The 27776-nt window shown below is 58.3% G+C and overlaps 1 protein-coding gene across 1 annotated transcript; it reads right to left on the reverse strand.

The window, feature by feature from the left end:
- TMPRSS9 (transmembrane serine protease 9) lies at positions 1-27776 on the reverse strand. The gene is given in 20 exon segments (XM_038567897.1): positions 1-172; positions 277-413; positions 484-749; positions 1208-1379; positions 3783-3967; positions 3969-4165; positions 7940-8076; positions 8550-8821; positions 9640-9811; positions 11420-11738; positions 12374-12510; positions 13805-14079; positions 15063-15234; positions 16647-16760; positions 17804-17845; positions 18767-18942; positions 19051-19118; positions 22294-22421; positions 26746-26910; positions 27200-27776. Coding segments are annotated over 20 exon segments (3495 nt in total). The 5' UTR covers positions 27399-27776; the 3' UTR covers positions 1-10.

The following is a 27776-nucleotide window of genomic DNA, read 5'->3' on the forward strand; positions in this document are numbered from 1 at the left end:
GCCGCGGCGGTCACTCCTGGACGTGCTGCCCGATCCAGCCCCGCACGGCGGCCACCCGCGTGTAGACGCCCGGGAAGTGCGGCCGTCCGCAGCCGTAGCCCCAGCTGGTGACCCCCGTCAGCACCCAGCGGCCCGACGGCTCCCTGCAGGCCAGCGGTCCCCCGGCGTCACCCTGGGCGAGAGGCGAGGCCTGAGCGCGGGCCGCCGCCGGCCGGGCCCCGGGAGGCGGCTCCGGGAGGGCGGTTGGGCGCGGGCGCGCGGGCGGAGTGCGCTCACCGAGCAGCTGTCCACGCCGCCCTGCGGGAAGCCGGCGCACAGCATGCGGCTGCTGATCTGCACCGGGTAGAAGCGGCGGCACGTCTGCTCGCTGAGGACGCGCACGGCCGCCTGCTGCAGCTGCCGCGCCATGGAGCCTGCGGGCGGGACGGGGTCAGGGGGGGGCGCGGGCGGGGGGCCGGGCGGGGGGGTGCCGGGCGCGCCTACCTCCCTCGCGCACCGAGCCCCAGCCGGTGATGACGCAGCGCGCGCCGTCGGGCGGCCGCGGCGCGGGCTCGGGCAGGCAGATGGGCCGCACCAGGCGGCTGCGGCGCACGGGCCCCGCCAGCTCGAGCAGCGCCACGTCGTAGTCGAGCGTGTAGAGGTTGTAGAAGGGGTGCTTGTAGATGCGCGCCACGCGCTCCAGCTGCCCGTCGGCGCCGCCCAGGAACGGGGTGCCCAGGAGGGCCGCCCACTGCTTGGGGTCCCCGTAGCTGCGGGCGCGGCACAGGCGTCGGCGAGACCCCGGCCCTGCTGGCGCCGCCGCGGGCTGCTCCTCGGGGCGCGGGGTCCCCCCGCTACCGCGCCCTGACGTGACACCTGCGGGACCCGCTTGCCGCCCCCCCCCCCCGACCTCGGGAGGCCCACGGTGCGCCCCCAGCTGGGCGTCCCCCTGGAGGACAGGCCGGGGGGCCTTTGGGTCTGATGCCAAGTCCCAGCGGGGTGAGCCAGGGCCAAAGTTCCCTGGAGGACCCCGCCCCCCACCACACCCACTCCCCACCCAGTCCCTGGTGTCGGGGTCAGGCGGGTCGGGTGAGCAGACAAGGGCCGTGGAGGGGACGGCCTGGGGCGGTGGGCGCGGGGCTGGGGGCCACCTCCAGGGCCAGGCATTGGGGGGCAGGGAGTTTTCCCCCACAAAGTGGGTCCAGTGAAGCACACGGGCCACACTCACACGTCGAAGCAGTGCGCCGCCGACAGCAGCCACTTCTCGGCCACCAGGACGGCCCCGCAGCGATGCTCCCGGCGCCGCAGCCACAGGCTCACCTGCCACGGCCACTCCCCTCGGCCGGCGGCGCTGCCACCCACGATCCTGGTCATCGCTGCCACCGGTGCCAGGCCGCAGTCTGCCGGGGAGCCGGGGTCAGCTCAGCAGGTGAGGCCAGCCCCGCCTTGCACCCCGAGTGCACGGGGTAGAAGCCAGCAGTGGGTGGGGGCCCTCCGGTGAGCTCCCCTGGGACGAGCGCTGGATCCGGTGCCTGGGAACGCACTTCCCGGTGCTTCTCAAACGGTTCTCGGAATGCAGTTAGGATTCCAGCCGCCCCCCAGCTGAAGTTCAGGCCAGCACCCCCTCTCGCCTTCTGTCCACCCTGAGGCACGTCTCTGTGCCCTAGAAGCCAGTCCCCCGCTGCCCCAGGGCCTTTGCCCACCCTGAGCTGCTGCCAAGCGCCCTGCCCCGTCCCAGCAGCTCCTGGAGGCCCTCCTGGCTCTCGGCCCGCGTGACCAGCAGCCTTCCCGGTTCCCGGGGCGGAAGGCAGCGCGGTGCCCCCTCCGCAGCCTGCCCTCTGCCGCCTGTCCCGGGGAGGGAGGGGAGCCCGGCCCCCCGCACTGTCCCTTTCAGCCGGACCCAGCGGAAGGCTCCTGATGCCACGTGGACCAGGCCTGGGCCGTGTGACGGGAAGCGCTCCTGTGGAAACGCTGCCCCACGCTGAACAACGCAAAACTGTGGGCCGACTCGGGGGCTTCCGCACCACCCCGGGCCCCAGACTGAGAACCTGCAGGTTGTAGCCAGGAGAAAAGCAGAAATGATGGGGGGCCAGACCCAGCTGCAGTCAGCGCACCCCTGCCCCCTCGCGGCATGGCTGCCAGAAGCATCTGGAAAGGCAGCGCGGGGCGGCTGCCGCGGGGCCTGGGTCAGGCCTGGGTCGTGGGCTGCCTGCCTCGCTCTCCGTCCCCGTGTGTGCGGAGCTTCAGGGGCTCCAGGACCCACGCTCCCCAGGTCTCCGCTGCGTGTTCCCAGGCAAACAAGACCCGAGGCCAGACCCGGCCCGACCCCGCGCTGCCCGGGGGGCGATGGCCCGGCCGACCGGGTCCGTCTGGCTCCCGGGGCCAGGACACCGCAGGCACGCGTGCGGGAGAGGCTGGGGGGCGGAGGACCGGGCAGTGGCCCCCAGCTGCTGCGCCAGGGCCGGGTCACCCCCCAACACCCAGGGAGGCCCAAAGCCCTGGATCGGTCTGGGGGAGTAGTCAGGGATGCTGGAGACGGACTGGGACGCCGGGAATCCTGGGGCCGCGGTGCGGCAACGTGCGCAGCACCTGCCTCCACGGGACGGGAGCTGGCCCCGCCCCTGCCACCTGCCTCCCACCTGCAGGAAGCTGACCTGACCCTCGGCCTCTGGGTGGGGGCGCCCCAGGCCCACGTCTGCTGCAGGGGTGCTGGCAACCCCCCCTCCACCTTCCTGCCGCCCCCCCCCCAACCTTTCCCTAGAGAGCCCCGCCTCAGTGACAAAAACACTTCCTGCCCTCGGAGTTGGCGCGGGTGACCGTCCCATCCCTGCACACTGAAGCCGGGTGGGAGGGGCGGGTGGTGGCTCAGGGGGGCCCAGCCAGCGCACCCCACGTCCTGCAGAAGCCGGGCCTGGCCCTCCCCGTGGTTCCCCTGCAGCCGGCGCCTGCTGGGGTTCTGTTCTGGAGGCGCAGACCCTGTTTCCTGTACTTCGGGGTAACACAACACAAAGTAACAACCCTTCAGAGGCCAAGGAGCCCACAGCAGTGTCCCTCACGGCAGCGCGGGACCTGTGGGGCCGGCTTGCTCCCCTCACCCCTGCTGGCCTCTTTATTGTGTCTAGCTCCCCAGTTCCCCCTGCACCCCAGGCCGAGCTCGGCTGGAGACGGTCCTGCCACGTGGGCCCCACCCACCCAGGTGCCCCCGAACAGTCCCTGGTAAACAGCTGCAGACAGGGTCTGGGACAAGGCACTGGCCGCTAGACAGTGTGCCCGTGTCCCTGGCTCCCGGACCTACTTGGGGCCAGCTCGTGTCCTCCCTGGAATTCATACGGGGAAGTCCCAGCCCCCAGGAGCTCAGGATGTGACACGTGGACACGAGTCTTTAAAGGGGTGATTAAGGGGCGCCTGGGGGCCTCTGGTTAAGCGTCTGCCTTCACCTCAGGGATGACCTCGGGGTCCCGGGATCGAGTCCCGCATCGGACTCCGTGCATGGAGCCTGCTTCTCCCCCTGCCTGTGTCTCTGCCTCTCTCAATCTCATGAATAAATAAAATCTTAAAAAAAAAAAAGATGTGACTAAGTTTCAGGTCACAGGGGGCCTTGATGCAGTGAATGGTGTCCTTCCAGGAAGAGGCCATGAGGACAGACACCAGGATGGCCCAGTGAGGTCACGGGGAGGGCACAGTGGCCACACAGACTTGTGACCTCCAGCCCCGGGAGAGAACAAACGTCTGCTGTGGTTGCTGTGACAACAGCGTGAGCAGAGGGTGCAGGGCCCCTGCCACCCACACGTCCCCCCCCCCACCTGCTGGCTGGGAGCCCGTGGTGGTCCCTGGGCGGCTGGGAAGTGCTGTCTGCCCACCGGCAGGCGTGCTCGCAGTGGTCCTGTTGGCAGGTCGGCTGGTGGCCTGGAGGGTGGCTCTGCTGGCCAGGTCGCCCGGGACTGTGAGGTCGGCCACCGTCCTGGAGGGAAGCCTGGTGGTGGGGGGGGGTCCCCGCAGTGGGTGGGGGAGGGCTGGGCAGGGGGCCGGAGGACATGGTGTCCAGGATCCAGCCCTTCAGCCTGGTGATCCGGGTATAGACGCCGGGCCTCCTGGCCTGAGCACAGCCGACCCCCCAGCTCACGATCCCCGCCAGGTAAAACACGCCGGGGGCCTCCTCGCAGGCCAGGGGTCCCCCGGAGTCGCCCTGAAAGTGAAGGAAGGAGAAGATGGATGTGAGCTGAACCTGCTGTGAGTCACGCCTCCCCCACGCAGTCGCCTTACGTTCGTGGGGACGAGGTCAGTTCTTTCTCAATTAAACAGGGACGGGGCGCAGACGGCCCTGCCAGGCCCCGTGTTCCCGGCAGCGGGGGACCTGGCTTCAGACCCGTGTGTGACCTTGCCTGACCTCCATCAAGTCACTTCTCTGAGCTTCGGTTGTTCTTGTATTTGTTTTGGAAACATAGAAACGTGAACCGCGGAGGACGCGCAACACCAAAGCCGCGGCCAGGGACGTTCCCGCCTGTTGCTCCGGAGGGATGGCCCAGTGGCGAGGGCTTTGCTGGGACCCTGGGACGTTGCAGCCTCTCCGGGCCCACGTGCTCTCTGAACCCCGAGGTCCCGGCTCGCCTCCCGCGGACCCGGGCCGACCCCGTGGCTGCCTTCACCTCCAGACTCGGGAGGTGCCAGGTGCCTCCCAGAGCAAGGTCCTAAAACCGCCATGAGCTTCCGGGGCGCTCCCGGAGCCACCCGCTGGGGGGGACCCCGGGAGGCCCGGTCGCAGCCCACGAGGGCGAGGACAAACCCCCCCACGTGCTTCTGGCCTATCGGCCTCTGAGCCTTCCCGGCAGAGGCCACGGATGCCGCGGGACACCCGAGCCCCCGGTCCCCCCACCCAGGAACTTCCAACCCACGGGCAGGCGGCAACGTGGACTGACCCACCCCGCCCCTGCTCCCGGCGCCCCACTGCCCCGGGGAGGGGGGACGACTTGGGAGTTTTGGGGGGGTGTCTGCTACGCCTTTATGTTGGTTTGTAGTTTCACAAAGTACACGGGGTTATCTCTGACCACCTCGGGGTGTCACAGCGGCAGCCCCTGGGGCCCTGGCGCCGTGTCCCGACCCCCCCCCCCCGGAAACCGTGGGCATCGTGTCCGTCCGTGTTCAGAGCTTCCTGAGATGTGCCCCTCTCGGCTGGAGTCGCTGGTGTTGCTGGGTCCCCTCCGCTCCCGCCCCCCCGTAGGCTGAGGGTCGGCCTCCCTCTGCCGCAGGTGCGCTCTCGGCCTCCACGCCCGTTGGTTCCACTTTCTGGAGACCTGGGCGGCCCCCTGCACCCCCTGTGCCATGGCGCGGCAGCCCTGCGAGCTCGCGGGGCGCTCACTGCAGACCTGGGGGAAGCGGCCTTTGCTTCACGTGGTCTCCCAGGCTGCTTTTCTGTCGCCTGCCTCGGCCCCGGTCCTGGTGCGGGCTTTACCACTTTGCAGGACAGACTGCATCTTCCAGAGATGGGGTGACCGCCCTCCCGCCCCACGGACTGCGGTGGCCCCCCGGCGTGGGGGCCAGTTGGCGGGCTCGGAGGCGTCACTGGATGCGACTTGCGAGCCTAGGTCACGGAACAGGACGCGGCTCCTGCCGGGCCTCTTGGGACGCCGGCGCCCGGAAGCCAGCACGCCGGGCCGCGGGGGTCGGAATGGCTGGGAGGTGGGTCCCCAGGTTCCCGGAGCTGCTGCTGGGGCAGCAGAGATAACCCGGCCCCGCTGGGCCCTCAGCAAAGTGCAGACCCAGGAGCCCAATAAACGACTGTTGTTTCAGGTCCCTGAGCCTTGGGCTGGTTGTTTACCCCAAAATAGGAGTTATCAACACTTTCCGTTTTATTTTGGGTTCTTTCCTGTCTGATCCTGGCAGCACCCCCCCACCCCGATTCTTTAGCAGATTTCCTGCCCCGGCGGGGACGTTCCTTCGCTCTTCTGCGTGAATTTCAACACCAGCTTGTGAGTCCCGAGTCCCGGCAGATGCTGCTGGAGTCGCGCCTGGAGCCGCACGGACTTCTAGAACGAACGGGGAGACGCGGTGCTCGTAACCTCGAGGCCTCCCTTCCATAAACACAGTGGACTGTCCCGTCCATCCAGACCTTTTTATTTTCTTCAGACTTCAAGGATTTTCTCCATGAAAACCTTGAACACCTTTTCGAGTTTATTTCTGGGCATCAGACGGGGTTTGTCCTGTCAGCGGGACCCCTTTTTCCACGACACTGACTTTTGCTGGGAAAAGCAGCGTCCTTGACCTCGTACGCTGATCTCAAGCCATGCCGTGGCTCCAAGAGTTTTCCGGATTTCTCCTTTGGTTCTGCGTTTCCAGTTTATTTTCTTTCTGGGAGGCAGCATGTTACTGCAGATCACATTTCTGTCAACTTTACAAATCTCCATTTGTCCTTTCTTTTTTCTTGACTTTCTGCATTAATCTAGACATGTTTGGCAACAGCAGGCAGCCTTGTGTTTGACAGAAGCTTCTGTTTCGCCACCACAGATGATGTTTGCTGTTGGTGTCTGTCATCTACATAGGACTTGCCTTTTTAAAAATTGTAATTACAAGTGGTTGTTAAAAATGACCAAATGCTGGAGGCTCCTGGGGGGCTCAGTTAGGCGTCTGACTTGGTTTCATCTCAGGCCCTGATCTCAGGGTCATGGGATCGACCCCCTTTTCGGGCTCCATGCCCAGTGGGGAGTCAGCCTGAGATTCTCCCCCTGCCCTCCCCGCGCCCCTCTCCAAAATAAATAAATAAATGTTTAAAAATGTATCAACTGTGGGCAGCCCAGGTGGCTCAGCAGTTTAGTGCTGCCTTCGGTCCAGGGCGTGATCCTGGAGACCCGGGATCAAGTCCCACATCGGGCTCCCTGCATGGAGCCTGCTTCTCCCTCTGCCTGTGTCTCTGCCTCTCTGTGTCTCTCATGAATAAATAAATCCTTAAAAAAAATTATCAAATGTCTTTTTCTGTGTTTTGAAGATGATGCCTTTTCCCTCCTTGGCTCCACTAACATGAGGACTGGTGGTACCTGGTTCTCCTGTGTCGGACCAGCCTTTAGGAGGCGAACCCACAGTGGTTGTGACTTATTGTCTTTTTAATACATTCCTAGAGTTATTCCGCCAACGTGTTACTAAGGGTTTGCACTGATGTTTCCAAGTAAGACCGGATTTCCTTAGCTCTCACAGCGGGGCTCTGGAGCCAGGCCTCCCCTAGGACGGGTCCCCCAGCTCAGGCGCTCAGCAGCTGCCCTGCTGGACAGAGCGTCACGGATGTGCAGACTTGGGGTCAGCCTCCCCTCCAGCGTCTTTCTCAAGGAGCGTGTCTACACTTCATGTGCATCCACCACACACCTCATCTTCTGCTTGGAAATAACCTCTCTCTAAACCTACATTTAAAAACGCGTGCGGGGGGGGATCCCTGGGTGGCGCAGCGGTTTAGCGCCTGCCTTTGGCCCAGGGCACGATCCTGGAGACCCGGGATCAAATCCCACATCGGGCTCCCGGTGCATGGAGCCTGCTTCTCCCTCCGCCTGTGTCTCTGCCTCTCTCTCTCTCTCTCTCTCTCTTTGTGTGTGTGACTATCATAAATTTAAAAAAAAAGAAACGCGTGCGGGGGATCCCTGGATGGCTCAGCAGTTTGGCGCCTGCCGTCAGCCCAGGGCGTGACCCTGGAGACCCGGGATCGAGTCCCTCCTGCATGGAGCCTGCTTCTCCCTCTGTGTCTCTGCCTCTCTCTCTCTGTCTCTCATGAATAAATAAAATAAATAAAATAAATAAATAAATAAAGACACGTGCGTTCTCTCGGGTTTCCCCGGCTTGCTGTGTGGCACTGGCAAGTCTCTCCCTCTGCCTCTGCGCACACGAGGAGAGCTCCCGGAACCCAGACCCGAGCAAGGGGAACTGCCCGAGGGAGGGTGTGGGCGCCACGCCTGCACACGGCACCTCCTGTCTGAATGCTCACCTGGCAGGAGTCCACCTGGCCCTCTAGGAAGCCGGCACAGAGCATCCTGTCCGTGAGGGAGAAGTTGTAGAGGGCACTGCAGGCCTTCTGGTCTATGATGCCCACCGACGCTCTCTGTAGAATGTCAGGCTTGGTAGCTGCCAAGGACAGGAGACCCCCCCAACCTCGGTTCAGCTGTGGCAGCAACCCCGAGAGCGAGCTGCCGTCCCCATCCTGCGGATGCAGAGCCCAAGTCCCACAGGGTTGCAGGGACGCCCATCCAGTCACATAGTGGGAAGGAGCCCGGCCCCGAGCCCCGCTCGCGGCCCAGAATCACCACCGTCCCCGAGCAGCCTCCCTAGCACCGTGCAGGCCGCAGGGAGGCCGCTGAGGCCCCGAAGCTAGCATTAGCTCCTGGGGGCTCTGGAGGGCACAGCACAAGCGTCTGCAAGCTTTTTCCACGGGGACCCACAGAGTACGTAAACTTGGCTTCACGGACGACCCGCTGTGCTGCTGTGGCAGGGAAGCCCGGGACCCTCTGCAAGCGAACGGCGGGGCTGCGGCCATTCCGGGGCCCGTGGGCCGAGTCCGTGCCCTGGCGCGGAGGGTCCCGGGCCCGTGCGGAGCTCACCGTTTCCCTCCTGCGTGTTCCCCCAGCCGGAGATCATGCACTTGCGGCCCACGGGGAACTTCTGGATGGCCAGCGGCAGGCAAACGGGCTGGATGAACTTGTTGAAGTCCAGGGGCCTGGCCAGCTCCAGGATGGCCGCGTCGAAGTCCAGAATGCCGGGGTTGTACTGGGGGTGCAGCACGGCCCTCCTGAGCGCCATCTTCACTGGGCTTCCGCCGACGCCCGTGAGGGACGCGGTGCCCAGGTGCGCCCGCACCAACTCCACCTTCGTGCTGCTGACAAGGGGCGGCTCAGACCCTGCTGGCACCCCTGCTGGCACCCGTGCCGCCCCAGGCCCGGCTGTGGGGAGGGTGCCTGGGGGACGGAGGGGCCACACGGCGGGTACCCAAGTGCTCCCAGCTGGGGGCAGGGCAAGGCCCTTGGGTTCATCTGCTCCGGAGGGAACAAGATGGAGCCAACCCCACAATGCAACACGAGGGGCCCCTGGTGCTTTGGGGTGTCGACACAGACACTGCGCTCTGGGAGCCCCCGTCCCCTCCTCCACCCCCTACCCCCTCCCCTGCTCCACCCCATCCCATCCCCTCCTCCATCCATCCTCCCCATCCCCTCCTCTACCCCGTCCTCCCCCTCCCCTCCTTCACCTTGTCCTCCCTCCCCTCCTCCAAAAACAAGGACAAGAGAATCCCATCCCTAAGGCAAAACCATCCGTCCCCTCTTCCATCCCATCCTCCTCATCCCCTCTCCTCCCTCTTCTCCCCCCTCCCCTCCTTCACCCCGTTCTCCCCCTCCTCCCTCCCTTCACCCCATCCTCCCCATCCCCTCCTCCGTCCATCCCCCCCGCCCCCATCCCCTCTCCCCTCCCCTAGTCAGCTCCTATCTGTCCTCCAAAGGCCAGTTCAGAGACAGGAGCTGCCTCCCAGGACCAGGATCCCAGAGATGCCCCCCCCCAACCCCTCCTGCTCCTTCCTATTCCTCTCTGCTGTGCGGATGGACATGCAAACACCCTCCAGGAGCCCCAGGGGGGATCTGCTGGGGGCACCTGGTGATGGAGGGGAGGCTGAGCTGCCCTTGGGGCTGTGGTGGGTCTTACTGGTTGAAGCAGTGGGCAGCCGACAGCAGCCAGCGGTCACCCACCACAGTGGCGCCACAGAAGTGCCGGGAACCTTCCTTCAGGCTGGCCTGCCAGGGCACTTCCCCGGAGGCTGCTCCCAGCCCGCCCACGATCCGTGTGGGCTTCTCCATGGCAGGCCTGGCCCCGCACTCTGTGAGGAACAAGAGAGGAGGGTCCTGGCATCCCAGCCGCGCCAAGAGGGAGCACCATGGCTCCAGAGGGGCCTCGCCCACCCGAGTGCAGCCTCCCTATTATACGGATGACGAAACTCCTAAGGTCTCCTGGCAAGGACGTGGCACGGCGGGGGCAGGTGAGTTCAAAAGGACAAGAGAAAATCACAGAGTGCCCTGGCCCCACTGGCCTGAGCCCGCCAGACACCGGCCTGCGGCCCTCGAGGTCAGGCTCACGGGCTCACGGTGAGGACGGAGCCGCACACGGGAGGACTGTGGCAATCAGGGCACTACAGGATTTGGGGACAGGCTGGTGTGTGGGTGACACTTAAACGAAGCAGAGTTTCAATGTGCTCAGAGCATGGCAGGTGGGGCTGACCACGAGGGAGGATGGCATCCGATCTGGGCTGACTGCACCCGGGCCCTCAGAGACCACAGAGGACGAGACGTCGCCCGCTGTGCGCGGAAAGCCCTTCTCCGGGGCTTGGCACCAAGGCTGTAACTGAGGCAGCTTCCCGGGGCCGAAGACACTGAGGTGCCCCCGGAGAGAGTGCGTGACGACTGTCACTGAACGTTGCCGTCAGATTCTACAGAAGAGGTCGCGTGAGGAAGAAGGTGGCGGGTGCACCCTGGTGCCCGCGCAGCGTCCTCAGGAGAGGGCGCGTCCTGCCAGCCTCGCCGCTGGCCCCCAGGGTCTGTCCTATGGAACAGCTCAGGGAGGCAACCCCGCGAGCCGTCTGGCTGCAAACCAGCTGAGAACAGAACAGGAGCATCCAGTCCACCGTGGCCGCGCCAGCTCTGCGAGCAAACACCCCATGAAGAGATGTGCGAACGAAGGCGGACAGACGCGCCCTGTCCCCGAGCAAGGAGACCGCATCACGGAGACGCGAGGATTCCAAGTCCCCCTAAGCCCAGCTGTAACTCTGCCTGCGTAAACCCGGGAAGCCAATCACGGAAGGATGTCACTGGGCCCCTGGGAGGGCGCCGTCGGTCACAGACACGGAGGCGGCCGAGGGCTGAGGGTGGGGGGACGTGAACTGCTGTGTAGTGGACAAACCTGTAGAGCCTCAGGTTTGAGAGATGGAAAGTTCTGGAGACCCGTCACACAAGGTGAATATACTTAACACTAACGAATGGGATGCCCAAGGAAGTTCGGGATGAATCATTTTATGTTTGATGTGGCAGTTAAAAAAAATAGAAATTAAAAAACTAGACAAGCTAATTTGCTCTTCTCACGGGAAAGGAGGCACACAAGCACGTACAGGAAAATTTGAAAACAACAAAAAAAAGAAATGCATGCTCTCGGGCATTAAAACCTCTGCGTGTGTACGTTTCTGTGGGTGAGGTGTGTGCAAGGACCCAAGTGTGACGGCTCCAAGTCGCCAGCCCCCGGTGGAGCCCTGAGGACATTCCAAGTCCACCCTCGTGCACTGCCTGACTTGGCCGTGCCGTCTGAAGGGCGGCCAGCGTGCCTTCGCCTGTGCTCAGGGCAGACGTCACCGGCCCACTGCCCGTCTGCTTCCCAGTACCAATCCACCCAGCCCTGCGGGGGCGGGAGGGGGACGCCTGCCTGTGCCCCCAGGAAGTACCTTGGGGCTTAGAGGCGGTCACTGCGTCAGGAGGCGCCATGCTGGGGCCCCGCGTGGGTCTGGCGGGGCTGTGGACCACCGGGCTCTCAGGACGGGCGGGCCAGGCCGTGCTGGGGGTGGTGGAGGTGGGAGCCACGGTGGGAGCCAGAGGCTTGCTCGCGGTGCTGATGGCCTCCAGGATCCAGTCACGCAGCCTGGTCACTCGGGCGTAGACCCCGGGACGCCGGGCTTCGGCACAGCCAATCCCCCAGCTCACGATGCCGGCCAGGAAGAACCTGCCCGAGGGCTCCTCGCAGACCAGGGGGCCTCCTGAGTCGCCCTGGGAGACAAAAGCACACCTCCAGGGGGGGCCGGGGCTCCTGGCCGCTGCAGCCCCAATCCCAGAGCTGCGGAGTCACAGAAGGAGTCCCGACGGGGCTCCTGAGACGCGTCTGCCCGCCAGCTCACGGGGCAGAGGGGGGCCGGCAGCCCGCGGCTCAGAGCCCGTTGTCTCTTCTGTGAAAATACAAGAGGGTGTCTGAGATCTTCAGTTCCACGGCTGGCAGTTCAAAGCCCACCCCAGATAAACAGCCCCTCCTCTCCCCATCCCACGAGACCCTTGGGGATGTCACGCTCGCCGCGGCGGACAGGCTGCCGCAGCATCTCCCGCAGCAGCTGCCCGGTCTTGCTGCCCTTCCCCTTCTCCTCACACCGGCTCACACCCTCAAACACAGGCTCTCCCCAGCTTTCCCCAACACCTTCTCCAGGCCCCGTTCTGATCTGGCGCCCTGAGCACACGCAGCGCCCTCTCCCACCTTCTCCCCACCCAGCAGCTCAGACAACCGTAGCCGCGCTCCAAGTCCAGCAGGGGAAGTCTTGGTGCTGGAACAGAAAGCGTGAGGACGCCCTGTCTCGGGGAGGGGAGCCATGAGCCCCATCGGCAGGTGGGCAGGGCCCGTGGGCTGCGGGGCTCACCTGGCAGGAGTCCACCTTCCCGTCCAGGTAGCCGGCACACATCATCCTGTCGGTGAGCGAGTGGCCATACAGGCCGGCGCACAGGCCCTGGTCCAGCAGCTCCACGGTGGCTTTCTGCAGCGCTTCTGGCTTCACCACTGCCCGGGACAGGGAGGGACCAGCAGGATGAGCCTGGAGGCTGTAGACGTCCGCTCTGACCCTGTGTCCCCACCGCCCCCAGGGGACTTGCTGAAGCTCAGAAAGTGGCCCAGGAAACGCTCTACCAATGCCCACCATTAACCTGCTGGCCCAGGCAGCAGAGAGGCATCCAAGTTAACAGCCAGGACCGGCTCCTTCCTCATTTCCCCTCCTGAGCCTCCCCGCATCTGCCTTGGCTGTTCCGTCCTACTGAGCTGAAATCTTTTCTTAGCCCAACAGCCAGTGCCATCTTTGCTCAACATTAAATCAGATTATGTTGTCTGTCTCCTCGAATCTTCTGGGGTGACCCCCCTCTTCCCTCAGCTCAAACTAAAAGTCCAAGTCTGGACTGCTGACGCCAGGGCTTTGGGCATGCTGTTCCAGCTGCCTAGAATGTTGACCCTACAGAACCTGCCTGCATTCCTCCCTCATCTCCTTTGTCAAGAAGCCCCTCCTGACCACCCATTTAAAGCTGCAGCCCCCACCCTCCATCCCTACCTCACTCTCCTCCACTGTGCTCATCACCACCTTCCCTCCAGAGCTGTGCTGTCCGGTATGGCAGCCGTCAGGCCCCATGTGGCTACTTAATTGCAGACATAAGTGTGTTAAAATGAAATAAAATGTACAGCTCAGATTCTCAGCTGCACAGGCCACGCTGCAGGGGGCTGGTGGCTCCTACCGCAGGTGACACAAATGGAAAGCATGACCGCTCCAAGGAAAGCGCTCTTGGATGGCGCTGGTCTGGGCTGAGCCCCTCGTGGGGAGGCTGCCCTGCTTCCTGCCCAGTCCTTGGACCGGTGCTCAGTGAACTGAGGAGGCTCGGATGTGTCGGGATTGTCTTCCCTCCTAATCAGGTCCATGGGGCCAATCCTTTCCTTTTCAGAAGGTGTAAAAATCACCCAGCATTTTTTTCCTTCATGTCAGGCAGAAACACCTGAGAAAACCCCAGAACACAGGCGGTGGGCCCTGCGAGGGAGGTCAGCCGCGTCGGATCTCCAGACCCTTTAGAGAGCAAAGCTGTCCCCAAACCTGGGGGCCCCTTCAGAAATCACCGTCAGAAAGCACAAAAATGCAAACCACGTGGCAGCGAACACACCAGGAAGAGACACCGGGTCCCGGTCTGAGCTGGTACAGTAACCGGGCGCACTGCCCGGTTCGGCCCCGGCTGCAAGCGCGGCCCCGCGTGTCCGGGGCTGCACACACCTCGAGGCGGCGGCGCTCGCAAACACTGAACCCGGGACGGCGGGGACTTACGGAAGTCCTCCCTGAGGTAGCCCCAGCCCGAGATCAGGCACTTCCTCCGCGCCGGGAAGACGTGCGTGGCGGCGGGGAGGCACACGGGCTGGACGTGCCTGCCGAAGGGGAGGGGGCCGTCCAGCTGCAGCACCGCCACGTCGAAGTCGGCCGTGTCCGGGTTGTACGACGGGTGCGGGATGATGCGGGCCACGCGTGCCCGCACCGTGCTGGCTTCTGCGCCGCTGAGGTAGGTCGTGCCCGCATAGGCCACCCACTCTCTCGGGTCCTGGAACCTGCAGGACAGACAGACCACAGCTCAGAGGCCCACCCGTGGGACGGGCAGCAGCAAGAGGCAAGGGAGGCACCCGTCTGGGGGGGCAAGGGTCAAGGGGGCGCCCCGAAACCCAGTCATCGCAACTGGTATCTCCATGCAACATTGTCAAGAACAAACATACGCGCAGAAGAAATCCATCCTGCACCAACGACCAACACTTTAAGCTACAGACCTGGGTACGAAATGGTAAGGGGGCGCCCCAAACCCCAGCCCTCGTGATACATGGGATCTTCACGCCTTGCGGCGAACACCTGAACGAACGCAGAAGGCCCACGATGAACAGAGCACTGACCTCTGCCCCAAGCGGGGATCCGGCCTGCCCGGGCCCCACTCGCCCGGCCTGGCTGACCTGGTCTCCATTTCAGAACTGGCTATTCTGTTCATTGTGGATCTTTTTATTTCTTTGCACTCATTTTGATTTTTTTTTTCAACATGACATGAAAGTATTACTTGTCACGACGACTGTTTTTTGGAGGCCGCCCCTACACGTCCCCCTCCCAGGTGAGTACCTCGCTCTCTTCACCCTAACGCTGGCCCTACAGCTGATGTGTCTCACGGGCCCCGCACCCAGTCCACGGAACAGCACGCTTCCCAGCAGGAACACGGGACAAGGCTCGGTTCTGTTCCACAAAGCCCGCCCTCTCTCAGATTCAACAATGAAAAGACGGGCGCCTAGGTGGCTCAGTCAGTTACGTGTCCGACTCTTGGCTCGTCATGAACTCCCAGTTGTGGGACTGAGCCCCACGTTGGGCTCTGCGTTCAGGGCAGAGTCTGCTTCAGATTCTCTCTCCCTCTTCTTCTCCCTCTTTCTCTCAAATAAAATCTTAAAAAAATATACTTAAAAAAGGAAAAGAGAAAAGAGCTCCAAGGGGCTCTGAGGATGCTGGAAGGTGGCCCTCCAACAGTGGGAAGGCAGGTGGGACCAAGGGGCACGGGGCTCACTCGTTGAAGCAGTGGGCCGCAGACACCAGCCACCTGGCCCTGACGACAGCAGCCCCACAGAAGTGTTCGTTGTTTTCTCGAAGGCTGACTTGCCACGGGAACTCCCCAGGAGATGCTTCCATGCCCCCCACGATCCGGCCTGCCGTCTTCCAACCAGGCTGTAGACCGCAGTCTGCAAGACAGAGGTCACCAACCAGGAGCCCCAGAAGGCAGGGCCCTAAATCCAATGACTGGTGCTCTCATATAAAGGGGAAGTCTGGGCACAGACCTGCACACAGGGAGAATGCCCTGTGAACATGCCAGCAGACATCTGGGTGACACTTGTACAAGCCAAGAAATACTAGGCATCCAACAAACCCCAGAAGCTGGGAGAGAAGCAGGAAACAGGTTCTCCACCAGCTCTGAAGGAATCAGACCTTCGGACACCTTGATCTTGGGCTTCCAGCCCCTGCATCGTGACCGAGGACGTGTCTGCTGTTTAGGCCACTCCCTTTACGGCAGCCCCGGGTCTCTCCTACATGAAGTGAGCTGTGCCGAGGCTACACAGCCACGTGACTAACCCCCAGGACAAACACCGGACAGTGAGGCTCGGCGAGCTGCCCTGGTTGGGAACACTTGGGAGTGTGCAGTCCATGCTGCTGCTGGGACAGTGAGTTCAGGGCTGTCCACGTGACTCCACTGTGAGAGGGCAGCGGGACACTTGCTCACTCCTGGTCTCGCCCACTCTGCCCTCTGCGCCTTTTCCTTTGAAGAAGCCATAACCATACATAGAACACCTGACTTCTACGAGTCCTTCAAGGGAATCCCTGACCCTGAGGGGGCCTTGCGGACCCCAACCACAGCCCCCAATCTCAACCAGCCTCCACACATCACTCCTCACATCCAAGTGCCACATGCGACAAATGTCTCCTTCACCATGTATGTTGCAAGTTTCAAAATTCTTATACATACGTCTTTTCCTGGAATGCTGGGTCTTGGCTTAGTTCAATTTATAGCCTTCAATGAAGCTTTATAATTTTACATTACACGCTCCACACACTCATCTTTTGTTGCTATTGATCACGAGTGGGGTTCTTTGCCTTCTATGTTCTAATCTGTTGTTGGTTGTATAAAGCAAAGCAATAGTTTTTATGTGTTGTTCGTCTTATTCTCCCCTCAGCATTGAACTGTCTTATTTTCTAATAGCTGGCTAGTCAATTTATTCATTTATATAAACAATCAGATCCAGTACAAACTGTGATGGTTTTCTTTCTTCCTTTCCACACTTAAACTATTGCTCTTACCTTATTGCATGGGCTAGCACTGCTAGAGAATGTTGGCTACTCTTACAGCATTTTAATTGTAAGACTCCCTTGCTCAAATCTCATTGCATATAGGACAGAGCTCCAGTTCCTGGCATTTGAGGCTTCTCATAGTTTGGCGAGGATCTGTCTTTTCAGCCATATCATGAGTGCCCTCTCCTTTTCTCAGCCCAGCTCCAGTAATGTGCACACGTGTAATGTGCACAGTGGGCGAGAGAACAGAACCAGAAGCTGACCCTGGAAAGGGGACATGGCCCAGAGACCATCCAGATAGGAGACTGACCACAGTGGGCCTCATCAGATCCATCAGAGCAGTCCACTCTGTCATCACACTCCGGGTTCACTTTGGTCACACACTGGCTGTTCCGGCAGGAAAAGGTGTTCCCTGGACAGTGACCTGAGGGCAGAAATGAACCAAGTTCTTGATCCCCGCTCCATCTCTCCTGGCTGCACCAAGAGTCTCTAGAGCATGGAAAACCTCTCTTTTTTTTTTACTTTTTTAGCCCTGAACATTTCTGAAATAATTTCCTCAGAATTAGTACAGAGATGGAACACAAGAATGTCGATCTGCACAAAGGCCAGAGCTATGCAATAGAAATAGAGTTGCACCATGTGAATTTCCACATTTTCTAGTACTCGTAGTTTTTTAAAAAATATTTTATTTATTTATTTATGAGAGACACACACACACACACACACAGAGGCAGAGACACAGGCAGAGGGAGAAGCAGGCTCCCTGCAGGGAGCCCGATGCAGGACTCAATCCCAGGACTCCAGGACCATGCCCTGGGACAAAGGCAGGTGCTAAACCACTGAGCAACCCAGGGATCCCAATACCCATAGTTTTTATTTTTTATTTTTTTATTATTTTTTTCCCATAGTTTTTAAAAGATATGGGTGAAACTGAACTTTTCAAGTTGTGGTAAAACATATACGATATAAAATTTATCATGTTAACCATTTAAATATACACTTCACTTCTGGGGCCAGACTGCTCTCTGTGGGGTCCTAGTCCTACCCACTTGAGGCCAGGAGTCCCAACTCCTTATAATCACAGATGTCCCCAGACACTGCCCAGCGTCCCCTGGGGCCTGGATCACTCCTAGTTGAGGACTCTGTGGTACTCACTCTTATTTTCTAAACTCTCTTTTAACAGCAGATTCCCACCACTTTCCAAAAAAGATCAGTAATGTTTTCTCTCATTCATGTTTGGCCATGTGTAATTCAAAGTGTCTCATCTTTAAATCCTTTGTCCACACAGGACTTTGAATCTATTCCCTCCCAGCCCTCTGGAGGAGGCTGGTGTGCAAAAGTAGCATTTACTGCATTTGAGGGATTTCTTTGTGTACTGGAATGAAGTCTTGGGAACCTCTCCACAGGACTACAATCAGAGAAACTCTGCGGAGGGCAGGGAGCTCCAGGGGAGAGGGTAAGACATACCTGATTTTAAGTCTCTTTCCGTCAATGGGCCTTTCTGGCTTCCTGCAGTGAAACAGACAAGAGATATAAGCTTATTCAGCGAGTTCTGTAGTTGTTTGAAAACACTGGATTGCAAAGCCGAGAGCTGCACTAGTTCTTTGAAAACATTGGATCGCAAAGCTAAGAGCTGCTCCGTCTACCACGGGAGCCACTTAAGTTCTAACTTAAATCAATTTAAGATGAAATCAAATGAAACCACCTCTTGTTCAGCCTCACTGGCTGCATGACATGTGCTCAAGAGCCACATGGGGCCAGTGGTCACCTCAGTGGATTATGCAGGCATGAAACTGAGGAGAATTCAATGAGATAGCATTGACAGAGAGGTTACTAACCCCCACCCAGCATGTCAGAGTTGGGGGAGGGGAAGGACCATAAATGTCTTGCGGAGCAAATGTCAAGGCGATCGATCTTTGACCTGATGACACAACTGAACTCCTGTCTGGCTCTCAGATCACAATGCACTGCATCATCAGACTTTATGTGCAGTTTCTGGTACGTGATATAGAACCTGCATCATCAGATTTTGCGGTTTAGCTTTTACTCTTATTCCTGTACCAGGACTGGCAAACAATGGCTGTGGGCCAAATACAACCCAGCATCTGATTTTGTGAATAAAGTTTTATCAATACATAAACGTCCCCATTTGTTTATGTGCTGTCTTTAACCTTCCCGTTACAGTAGCGTAGTGGAGTGGTCTCAACAGAGATCCATCCAGTGGGCTGCAAAGACAAAAGCATTTACACTCTGGCCACCTGCAGTTTGCTGTCACCCGCTCTGTACCACTGAGGGTAAAGCACTGTGTATGGGTTTACTTTTCATGGGAGGGAGCAACTATTGAAAACCTAAACTTTAATGCAACCTTCCACGGCCTCCTCTCCTACAGCTACCTCCTCCTAATTCTTTCAGTGTCTGCTGCCTACTTGCCTCTGAGCTCAGCAGACACAATGGTGCCGTGGGCAGCCAGGGGGATACCATGCCCCTGCAGCCTTGCTCGGAGTCCCTGCTGCAACAGCTCCTCCTCCAGGCCCAGACTCAGTGACTGCAGGGCTTGCAGCAGGAAGTGTAGCCGGAAATGAACCAAGACACTGGAATTCCCATCCCTGCAGGCAGGAGAGAAGTCTTTGGAGAAGAAGGGCTCCTGCTGGAATCTTGTGGGATCTCTTGGGTGTCTACTAGGATTCCTTCACCTGAAGGAGACTCCGACTCACCTGTAACCCAGCACAGTGCAGCCCACACAGCTGGCCTCCAACTCTGTCTCCTGAAAGCTGCTTACAAACTGCAACATAGACAAGACCAGCACACAGATTAGGCACCTGCCCTGCTGGGACCTGCTGTGTACATCCAGAGCTGGGGGGCAAAGAAAAGCACCCCTCTCACTCTCAGTACACCCAGCAGTCACAGAGCCATGTAAATGACAAGGGCACTTTGAGGTTATTTGGATGAAAAACTGCCATATCAGCAGATGGATGAATAAAATGTCCATCCACATGATGGTGAGGTGCCTACACGCGCTGCCCCAGGGACAGACCCTAAGCCCACGACGCTCAGGGAGGGAACCAGACACAGGAGGCCACACTGTGATTCCATTTGTGTGACACGTCCAGGACGGGCTTGTCCACTGATGGGGACAGGGCTCGTGGGTGCTAGGGACTGATGGCTGATGGGGATGGATTTGCTTTAGGGGTGATGGAATGTTCTGAAACTACAGAGATAATGGTTGCAAGAATTGTTGAATATACTAAATGCCACTGAATTATTATTATTATTTTTTAAGATTTTATTTGACAGAGCAAGAGCACAAGCAGGGGAAGCGGCAGAGGTAGAGGGAGAAGTAGACTTCTCAGTGAGCAGGGATCCCAACGTGGGCCTGGATCTCAGGACCTGGAGATCATGACCCGAGTCAAAGGTAGACTCTTAACCAACTGAGCCACCCAGGTGCCCCAAGCATGTGATTCTTGATTTCAGGGTCATGAGTTTGTGCCCCACATTGGGTGCAAAGATCACTTAAATAAAACTTTAAAAAATAATTAATTTTATTTTACATGGATTTTACATTAAGAAAATCCTGCTTTGTGTAAATCGATGCTATTAGGAACTTGCTTATCCTTCGTGTGCTGTTGAGTGACCGTCCACTGTCCACTTCTCCTGGGGCTGTTTCAGGTTTAGCACTGAAAGGCTCCTGTCCTGGGAACTGGGATGAGTATTGTTCTGGATGCTGTCCCCAGCAGACCAAGGCTGGGGGTTCCCGAGAGCTGCCTGGCACCTCACGTGACCTGTACCTAGGGTGACAAGATGTCCCAATTTACCTGCTCTCCCAGGGCAGTTATGAAATGGCATCCCTGTTCATGGTCAGTGTTCTAGCTTGGCTGTTAAACCTCATGGTCACGACTCCCGCTCCCTGAAGCACAGGATACAGAGTTCTCCCTCCCAGGAGTCCCTCTGTTTCTCTTACTTCCACTTTCTGAGTCCATGTCCCTATTGCCCACATTCAGGCTTGCACTGGCCCACAGAACAGTCCACAAATTTTGGCCAGTGTTCTACACCTGCCCTGCCCCACGTGCCAGCCACTGGTCACACATGGCTGGGATCAGAGGAACTGGTCTTCACATTTCACATAATTCATACTTAAATTTTAAAAGATACTCCAGTTACCAGAAGACTCTTAAGTATAGTTGGAGCAACTCAGGTATGTAAATGTTATAGAATCTACGTATTGATTGTGTTCCTGACGAAAATTTAGCATCCGTAGATGCGAGGGCAAAACGCACTGGGTTTTGAAGACTCAATACGAAAAAATAAAAAAAAGGAATGAATTGTCTCATTAATACCTACTTTATGTCGAGGGCATGAAATATTTTCAATGTTCTTGGTTAAATTCAATATGTTATTAAAATTAAACTTACCTGCTTTCTTTTCCTTAATGTAGCTGCTAAAAACATTTTAAATTATGCACAGGGCTTGTGTTGTTATTTCTTTCAGTCAGTGCTTTAGGGTATGGGACCGAGGTCAGCAAGCTAACACCCACAGGCTGAATTCAAGTCCTGGCCTGTTTTTATACAGTTCACAAACTACGAATGGTTTTTATGTCTTTAAGTGGCTGGAGAAAGTCAAAAGAAAAATAGTATTTCAGGGATCCCTGGGTGGCGCAGTGGTTTAGCGCCTGCCTTTGGCCCAGGGCGCGATCCTGGAGACCCGGGACAGAATCCCACGCCGGGGTCCTGGTGCATGGAGCCTGCTTCTCCCTCTGCCTGTGTCTCTGCCTCTCTCTCTCTATCATAAATAAAAAATTTTAAAAAATAGTATTTCATGTTACACACACGTTATTTGAAATGTGTATTTCAGCGTCCACAAATAAAGTTTTATTGGCACAGAGCCACAAGCACTCACTTACAGTCCTCTGTGGCACCTGCTGAGCCGCTGAGCCGGAGAAGCCTGTCTGGCCTTAGAGGAAAAGCGTGCTGACCCCTGGTCTGGGTGGTGGGGACTCCTAAGCGCTGCCCTGCTTTTCTCACGTCTTATCTTACAGCCTCCAGGCCACAGGCAGAGTGCTCTTTTCAAAATATGAATTCTCACCTAGTGATCCCTCCTCCTTCTCTTGGAACGAAATTTAAAATATTTTCTCAACTTGAGATAAAACTCACCCACCTTTAAACACAGCTTTTAAAAACATACAACCGGATGGGTTTTAGTGCCGTCACAGGGTTGTGCAGGCGTCACCACAACCAATTTTTGAACATTCCGTCAGCCCAAAAGCAACCCCGTCTCCCCATGAGCAGTCACACACAGCCCACCCCCCTCTGGCAGCCCCTGACAACCACGAGCCCTCTCCTCGTCCATGCAGGAGCCCGTCCTGCACGTGTCACACACATGGACTCCCCCCCACCCCGTGGGGCCTCCTGTGTCTGGTTCCCTCCCCGAGTGTCCTGGGCTCAGGGTCCGTCCCCAGGGCAGCAGGTAGGGGGGCCGCACTCCTCTTCGTGGCCGAGGGACGTGCCCGAGTGTGGATGGACTTCCTGTGTTTGTTCATTCACCCATCAACGGGCATTTGAGTGTTTCCACCTTTTGGCTCTCATGAACCCTGCGGCTGTGGACACAGGTGTGTGGGCTGCACGGACATGAACTTTCTTTTCTCTTGGGTGGAATCGCTGGATCATATGGAAGTCACGCCTGACCTGCCCGGCTGCCTGCCGGCTTCCACAGCAGCTGCCCTCCGTCAGGTCCCCCGCAGCGGTGTGAGGGTTCTGATCCCACCACAACTTATAACCTGTCAAAGTGCCCCAAGCCCAGCAGGGGCAGACGCCACTGCTGCCACTCCCCCGTGTTCAGGGCCCACCAGCGCCGGCCCCAGCGGCCTCGTGCTCCGTGCCCCGTGTGCCCTCTTCTCTGCCTCAGCGCCTGCCCGGGCCTCCCCCGGCTCTGCTCGCCTGGTCACAGCCCGTGGCCGCCCTCACCAGCCTTTCCAGAGCGGGCGTCAGCACGCGGTAGTACTCGGAGGTCTCTCGCTGCAGGCTGCGGGCATACCGGACCCCCTGCAGCTCAGCCGTGTGCTCCACGTCGACCCCCTGTGTAGAGAGGGAAGCTGCGGACAAGACCAGGGCCCCGTGAGAGAGCCCAACTTCGGGGTCAGGGTGCACTTAAGTCAGCCTCAATGTCCCCAGCCACCCCGGAGCCATCACCCCAACAAACAGGTGGTGGGCTGACTTCCGGCGGGGAGCCTGAATGGTCATCAACAGGGCCCCCTTTCACTTCTCACACATGTTCTTGGCTCGATGACCGACCCTATGGTCACCCTCTGAAGGCACCCAGATGTCCCCAGGCTTTCTGACAGGACCAGCTCCTGCTCACCAGGTGTGCCTGGCTCAGGGCCTGAAGCTGGCTTCAGCCATGAACGGCTAAATGGCCTCAGGAGGAGACCCTTCCTCCAATTTGGAGCAATTCACACAAAATGCCACAGGGGCCTGATCCCAACCAGGAGGCATCAGGACTCTGGGACCACAGTCCCATGATGCCACCCTCGAAAGAACACAGATTTCCAACCGTTGGAAGTACTGTGTCAAAAGAACACAACAGCAAAGACTCAGAGTTGTAAACAGAACAAACTGACGGCTGCCAGAGGGGCGGGTGCGGAGGCAGCGGGGCACAGCCCGCGGTGTGCGTGGTGCGGGCCGGCAGCCACACGCGCGACAAGCCCAGCACAACCCAGAGACTTGTCCACCCACGGTGCTATACCCCTGCCGCAGACGTAGCGCTGCAGGCCTGCTCTGCCTCAGTTAAAAAAAAATAGATGATAGGGGTGCCTGGGTGGCTCAGTCGGGGAGGCATCTGCCTTTGGCTCGGGCCATGACCTCAGGGTCCCAGGATTGAGTCCCACATCCCGACTCCCTGCTCAGTTGGGAGTCTGCTTCTCCCTTTTCCTCTCCTCTACTGAAAGCAATACAGTTGAATATGCTAAGTCAATTCTAAACATAGCTTGTATTCAAAAATGAGCACCCTGGGGCGTCTCAGTGGTTTAGTTGGTAAAGCATCTACCTTCGGCTCAGGTCATGATCTCAGGTCCCGAGATCAAGCCTCACATTAGACTCCCTGCTCATGGGGGAGCCTGTTTCTTCCTCTCCCTCTGCTTGCTACTCCCCCTGCTTCTGCGCTCGCTCTCCCTCAAACAAATAAAATCTTTTAAAAAGTTAAAGTTGGGGCACCTGAGTGGCTCAGTGGTTGAGTGTCTGCCTTCAGCTCAGGGCGTGATCCTGGGGTCCTGGGATCGAGTCCCACATCTGGCTCCCTGCATGGAGCCTGCTTCTCCCTCTGCCTGTGTCTCTGCCTCTCTCTCTCTGTGTATCTCTCATGAATAAATAAATAAAATATTTTTTTAAAAAGTTAAAGTTAACAAAAAAATAAAAATGACCACTCTGTTGTGTGAATCAAGGTATTTATGTTTATGCTCTGTACTCTAAACCTTCTCTTTCTTTTTCTTTTCCAAAGCAATCACTACCCCCAACATGGGGCTTGAATTCACGATCCTGGGATCGAAGGTCGCTTGCTCCATGGGCTGAGTCAGCTGGGTACCCCCAACTAAGCCTGTTTTCCCTCTGCAATAATGACAGACTCACAGAAAGCTCAGGAATAGCAGGAAGGTCCCGTGTGTCTGACCCCCAGCTTCCCTCAAGGCTACCACCACCAATTAAAATTTTGAGCTGTATGGGAAGGGGATACGTTTTAACTTTAAATTATTTATAAGTTTAGGGCAGCCCGGGTGGCTCAGCGGTTTAGTGCAGCCTTTGGCCCAGGGCCTGAGCCTGGAGACTAAGGATCCAGTCACACGTTGGGCTCCCCGCAGGGAGCCTGCTTCTCCTTGTGCCTGTGTCTCTGCCTCTCTCTGTCTCTCATGAATAAATACATAACATCTTTAAGAAAATAATAAAAACAAATTATTTACAAGTTTAAAAAATTTGTAAATGTTTTTTAAAGCCTTCCTTAAGTTTCATGGGTCCTGATGAGGATTTTATTTGTATTAATCTCAATGCGTGTGGGCTTCCAGGATGCCCCTTCTAGGATGCCTCCCCGTCAGATGAGGACACACACACTCACACGGCACGGACTTTCCTGCATTTGACTCCCACTGCTGTTAGGGGGCCTGTCGGTCACCCCCGGCTGTGAGGGACTCCAGATGTTCCACAAATACAAAAATAAAATAGGTAAGAAATATACATGTGTACTACATATAAAAACCAAAGAAATCCACGTAGGATTGCCAACTTATTGTCTATCAGAGAAGAATGTTTTCTCTCTGTCACTTATTATCATTACTTCATGACAAAAAGGGGACTTTCTCACACACACACACACACACACACACACACACACACAAACTGTAGAAAGCTTAGCACCTGAGAGCCAGCCTGTTCCAGAGCAGCGCTGCCCAGAATGTCCTGTAATGACAGAATGTTCTAGATGTGTGCTGTCCAGTGTGGTATCCACCAGCTGCCCAGGAAGGTGGCTGGTGGGGATGAGAAACTGGCTTTTTTTAAAGTAGGCCCCACACCCAGCATGAAGCCCAGCGTGGGGTTTGAGCTCACAGCCCTAAGATCAAGACTTGAGCTGAGATCAAGAGTCTGACCCTCGGATCCCTGGGTGGCTCAGCGGTTTGGCGCCTGCCTTTGGGCCAGGGTGTGATCCTGGAGTCCTGGGATCGAGTCCCATGTCGGGCTCCCTACATGGGGCCTGCTTCTCCCTCTGCCTGTGTCTTTGCCTCCCTCTCTCTCTCTCTCTGTGTCTCTCATGAATAAATAAATCTTTAAAATAAAAAAGAGTCTGACACTCAACTAACTGAGCCGCCCAGGTGTCCCAAGGAATTGACTTTTCAATAATATTTGTTAACTGCTTTAACTGTAACCAGCCCCCAGGGCTCAGGGCTGCCATCCCCAGTAGCAACAAGGCAGGCAACAGGGGAAGAGCTGCTGTGTGTGGTGGCTAAGGATATCCACGGTCTCACGGGGAATGTCCATCTACACTCTCCACAAACATTACGGCAAATCCAGGACATGCAGTGGAAGGAAATGGACAAGCCCCAAGAGGTACGCAGACCCTGCTGTCACCTAGTGAATTCTCACGAGACAGCCCTAGGTATCATCTACGGAAACATGTCTCTGCGTGGAGACCTGTCAGGCTGCAAACCACTCACAGTTGCTGGTACCACAGAGTTGTCACATGGAAAATCAAGGTAGGCCGTGGCCAGCTGCGGTGATGGGTTTTATAACTTACAAACAGACAACATGGTCAATAGGTGTAATGGCTCCACGTGGTTCGAAATCAGAAGCCAGCAAAAGGCGAATCTGGTGACAAATCTCCCTCCTGTGCTTGACTGCATGCTGTCCTCCCCAGAGGTAACCAGTTAGGCTCCAAAACTCCCTCCAGAAACAATTTATGCACACAGGCAAACACGTTTCCCTTTCTTGCTATTCAGCATCTCTCCCTACTCTTTCCTTTTTTCTTTTTTTTTTTTTTTTTAAGATTTTATCTATTTATTCATGAGAGGCTCTACAGAGAGAGAGGCAGAGACACAGGCAGAGGAAGAGGCTCCATGCAGGGAGCCCGACATGGGACTTGATCCCAGGACTCCAGGATCATGCCCTGAGCCGAAGGCAGACGCCCAATCACTGAGCGACCCAGGCATCCCCTCTCCCTACTTTTTCAACTAGCATCTTGGGATCCTCTTCTTAAAGTATAAAAAGAGCTTCCTGTTTATTTTTACATCTGCAACCCCACATTCTACAGAGAGACCACAGTTTTGTACGGTTCACCGTAAATAAGGTGACTTTCTACTGGGAGCAAACAGGAAACAGAGGCCACTGTGAATCGCAGGAACACAGACCACTGTTCGCTTGGGTGGGGGGTGGGGTGGGGCAGCAAAGGAAGAGACAGAATCTGAAGAAGACTCCACACCTAGTGTGGATCCTGACCTGGAGCTCAATCCCAGGACCCTGAGATCCAGGCCTGAGCTGAAATCAACAGTCGGATGCCTAACAACCAAGCCAAGCAGGCGCCCCGTTGTTCGCTTCTTACAATTTGAAAAGTATGAGTACTTTTCAAATTTCTCAATATCCAAAGGAGTTCACTTCACTGTTCCTACTTGCCTCCTTTCTCACTCCATGGTGAGAACTTCCTGGGAGAACACGGTTTGTGGAAAACGTGAATACCTGGCCCATCCTCGCACCCATCCGCCCCAGACTGCCACCCAGGCTCCTGGCCTGCCTCCCTTCTCTCCTGGTGGCCTGAGATTCAATTCCATGCTTGCTTGCTCAGCCCTTTGGTCCTGGGATCCTAACGCGGATACCACCAAGCCACTTCTAAGCATTTTCGTGTAGGCCACCTAGTGCCTGAACCCGTGCAAGCCCACGGCCGCTTACCCACGAGGACTCCCAGGGTGACCATCACAACGCTGGCGGCCGCCAGGGCAGAGAGGGCCACGCGGCAGCCCGCAGCCGGGACTTCCTTTGGTGCCCCAGGCACGAGCTGCAGGTCCCCAGCGATGGGCTCCATGGCTCCCAGACACGGAGCAGACGACCCGGACGCTGCAAGAAAGGGTGGAAAGACAGGGTCAGCTGGAGGACGCCTCCCGCCCCTAAGCAGGGGTGTCGCAGGTGCAGGGGGGCTGGGCGCCTGTCATACACGCGGGTTCGGCGTGGCTCCGTGACCCGCCAGGCGCGACGCTCCACCTCCCTGCGGCCCCGGTCACCGTCACGGCTCACCTAGCGCGGGAGGAACCACATCGGCTCGGACGCCCTCAAGCCCACGCGCGGGTACGGCTGGTCGCCCGGTCCCCCCGCCCCCACCTCCCAGAGGCGCCCCCTCCGTCCTCACCGCCCGCAGCGCGGGGTCTGCCCGTCTCTGGGAGGCCCCGGGGACCCAGGGTCACCCCCGCCCCGCGGCCTCCACCAGGTGCCCCCTGCCCGGGACGGGGACGTCTCGGGCCCCCGTGGAGCCGGGCCCGCGCCAGCTCTGGTGCCCGCGGCGTCCGTCGTGGCCTGGACTCCACGTGACCACCCGCGGCCGCCAGCATCCGCCGGAGGGACCGGCCTCTGCCCCCTCCGCCGCCAGGACGCCCGGTCTGAGGGCCTCAGTTCTTTGAGGACCGGGAGGAGCCACGTGCTTCTCTGTTCACGAGTCCAACGCGCCCGTCGAGCGCAGTGTCGCGAGAGACCCGAGCTGGGGTTCCCCCTAGGCCGCCCCTCGATCTCGGTCTCGCGAGAGACCCGAGTGGGGTCCTCCTAGGCCGCCCCTCGATCTCGGTCTCGCGAGAGATCCCAGTGGGGTCCTCCTAGGCCGCCCCTCGATCTTGGTCTCGCGAGAGATCCGAGTGGGGGTCCTGCTAGGCCGCCCCCTCGATCTCGGTCTCGCGAGAGATCCGAGTGGGGTCCTCCTAGGCCGCCCCTCGATC

This window comes from Canis lupus, chromosome 20 (assembly GCF_011100685.1).
Source record: "Canis lupus familiaris isolate Mischka breed German Shepherd chromosome 20, alternate assembly UU_Cfam_GSD_1.0, whole genome shotgun sequence".
NCBI classification, from domain to species: domain Eukaryota; kingdom Metazoa; phylum Chordata; class Mammalia; order Carnivora; family Canidae; genus Canis; species Canis lupus.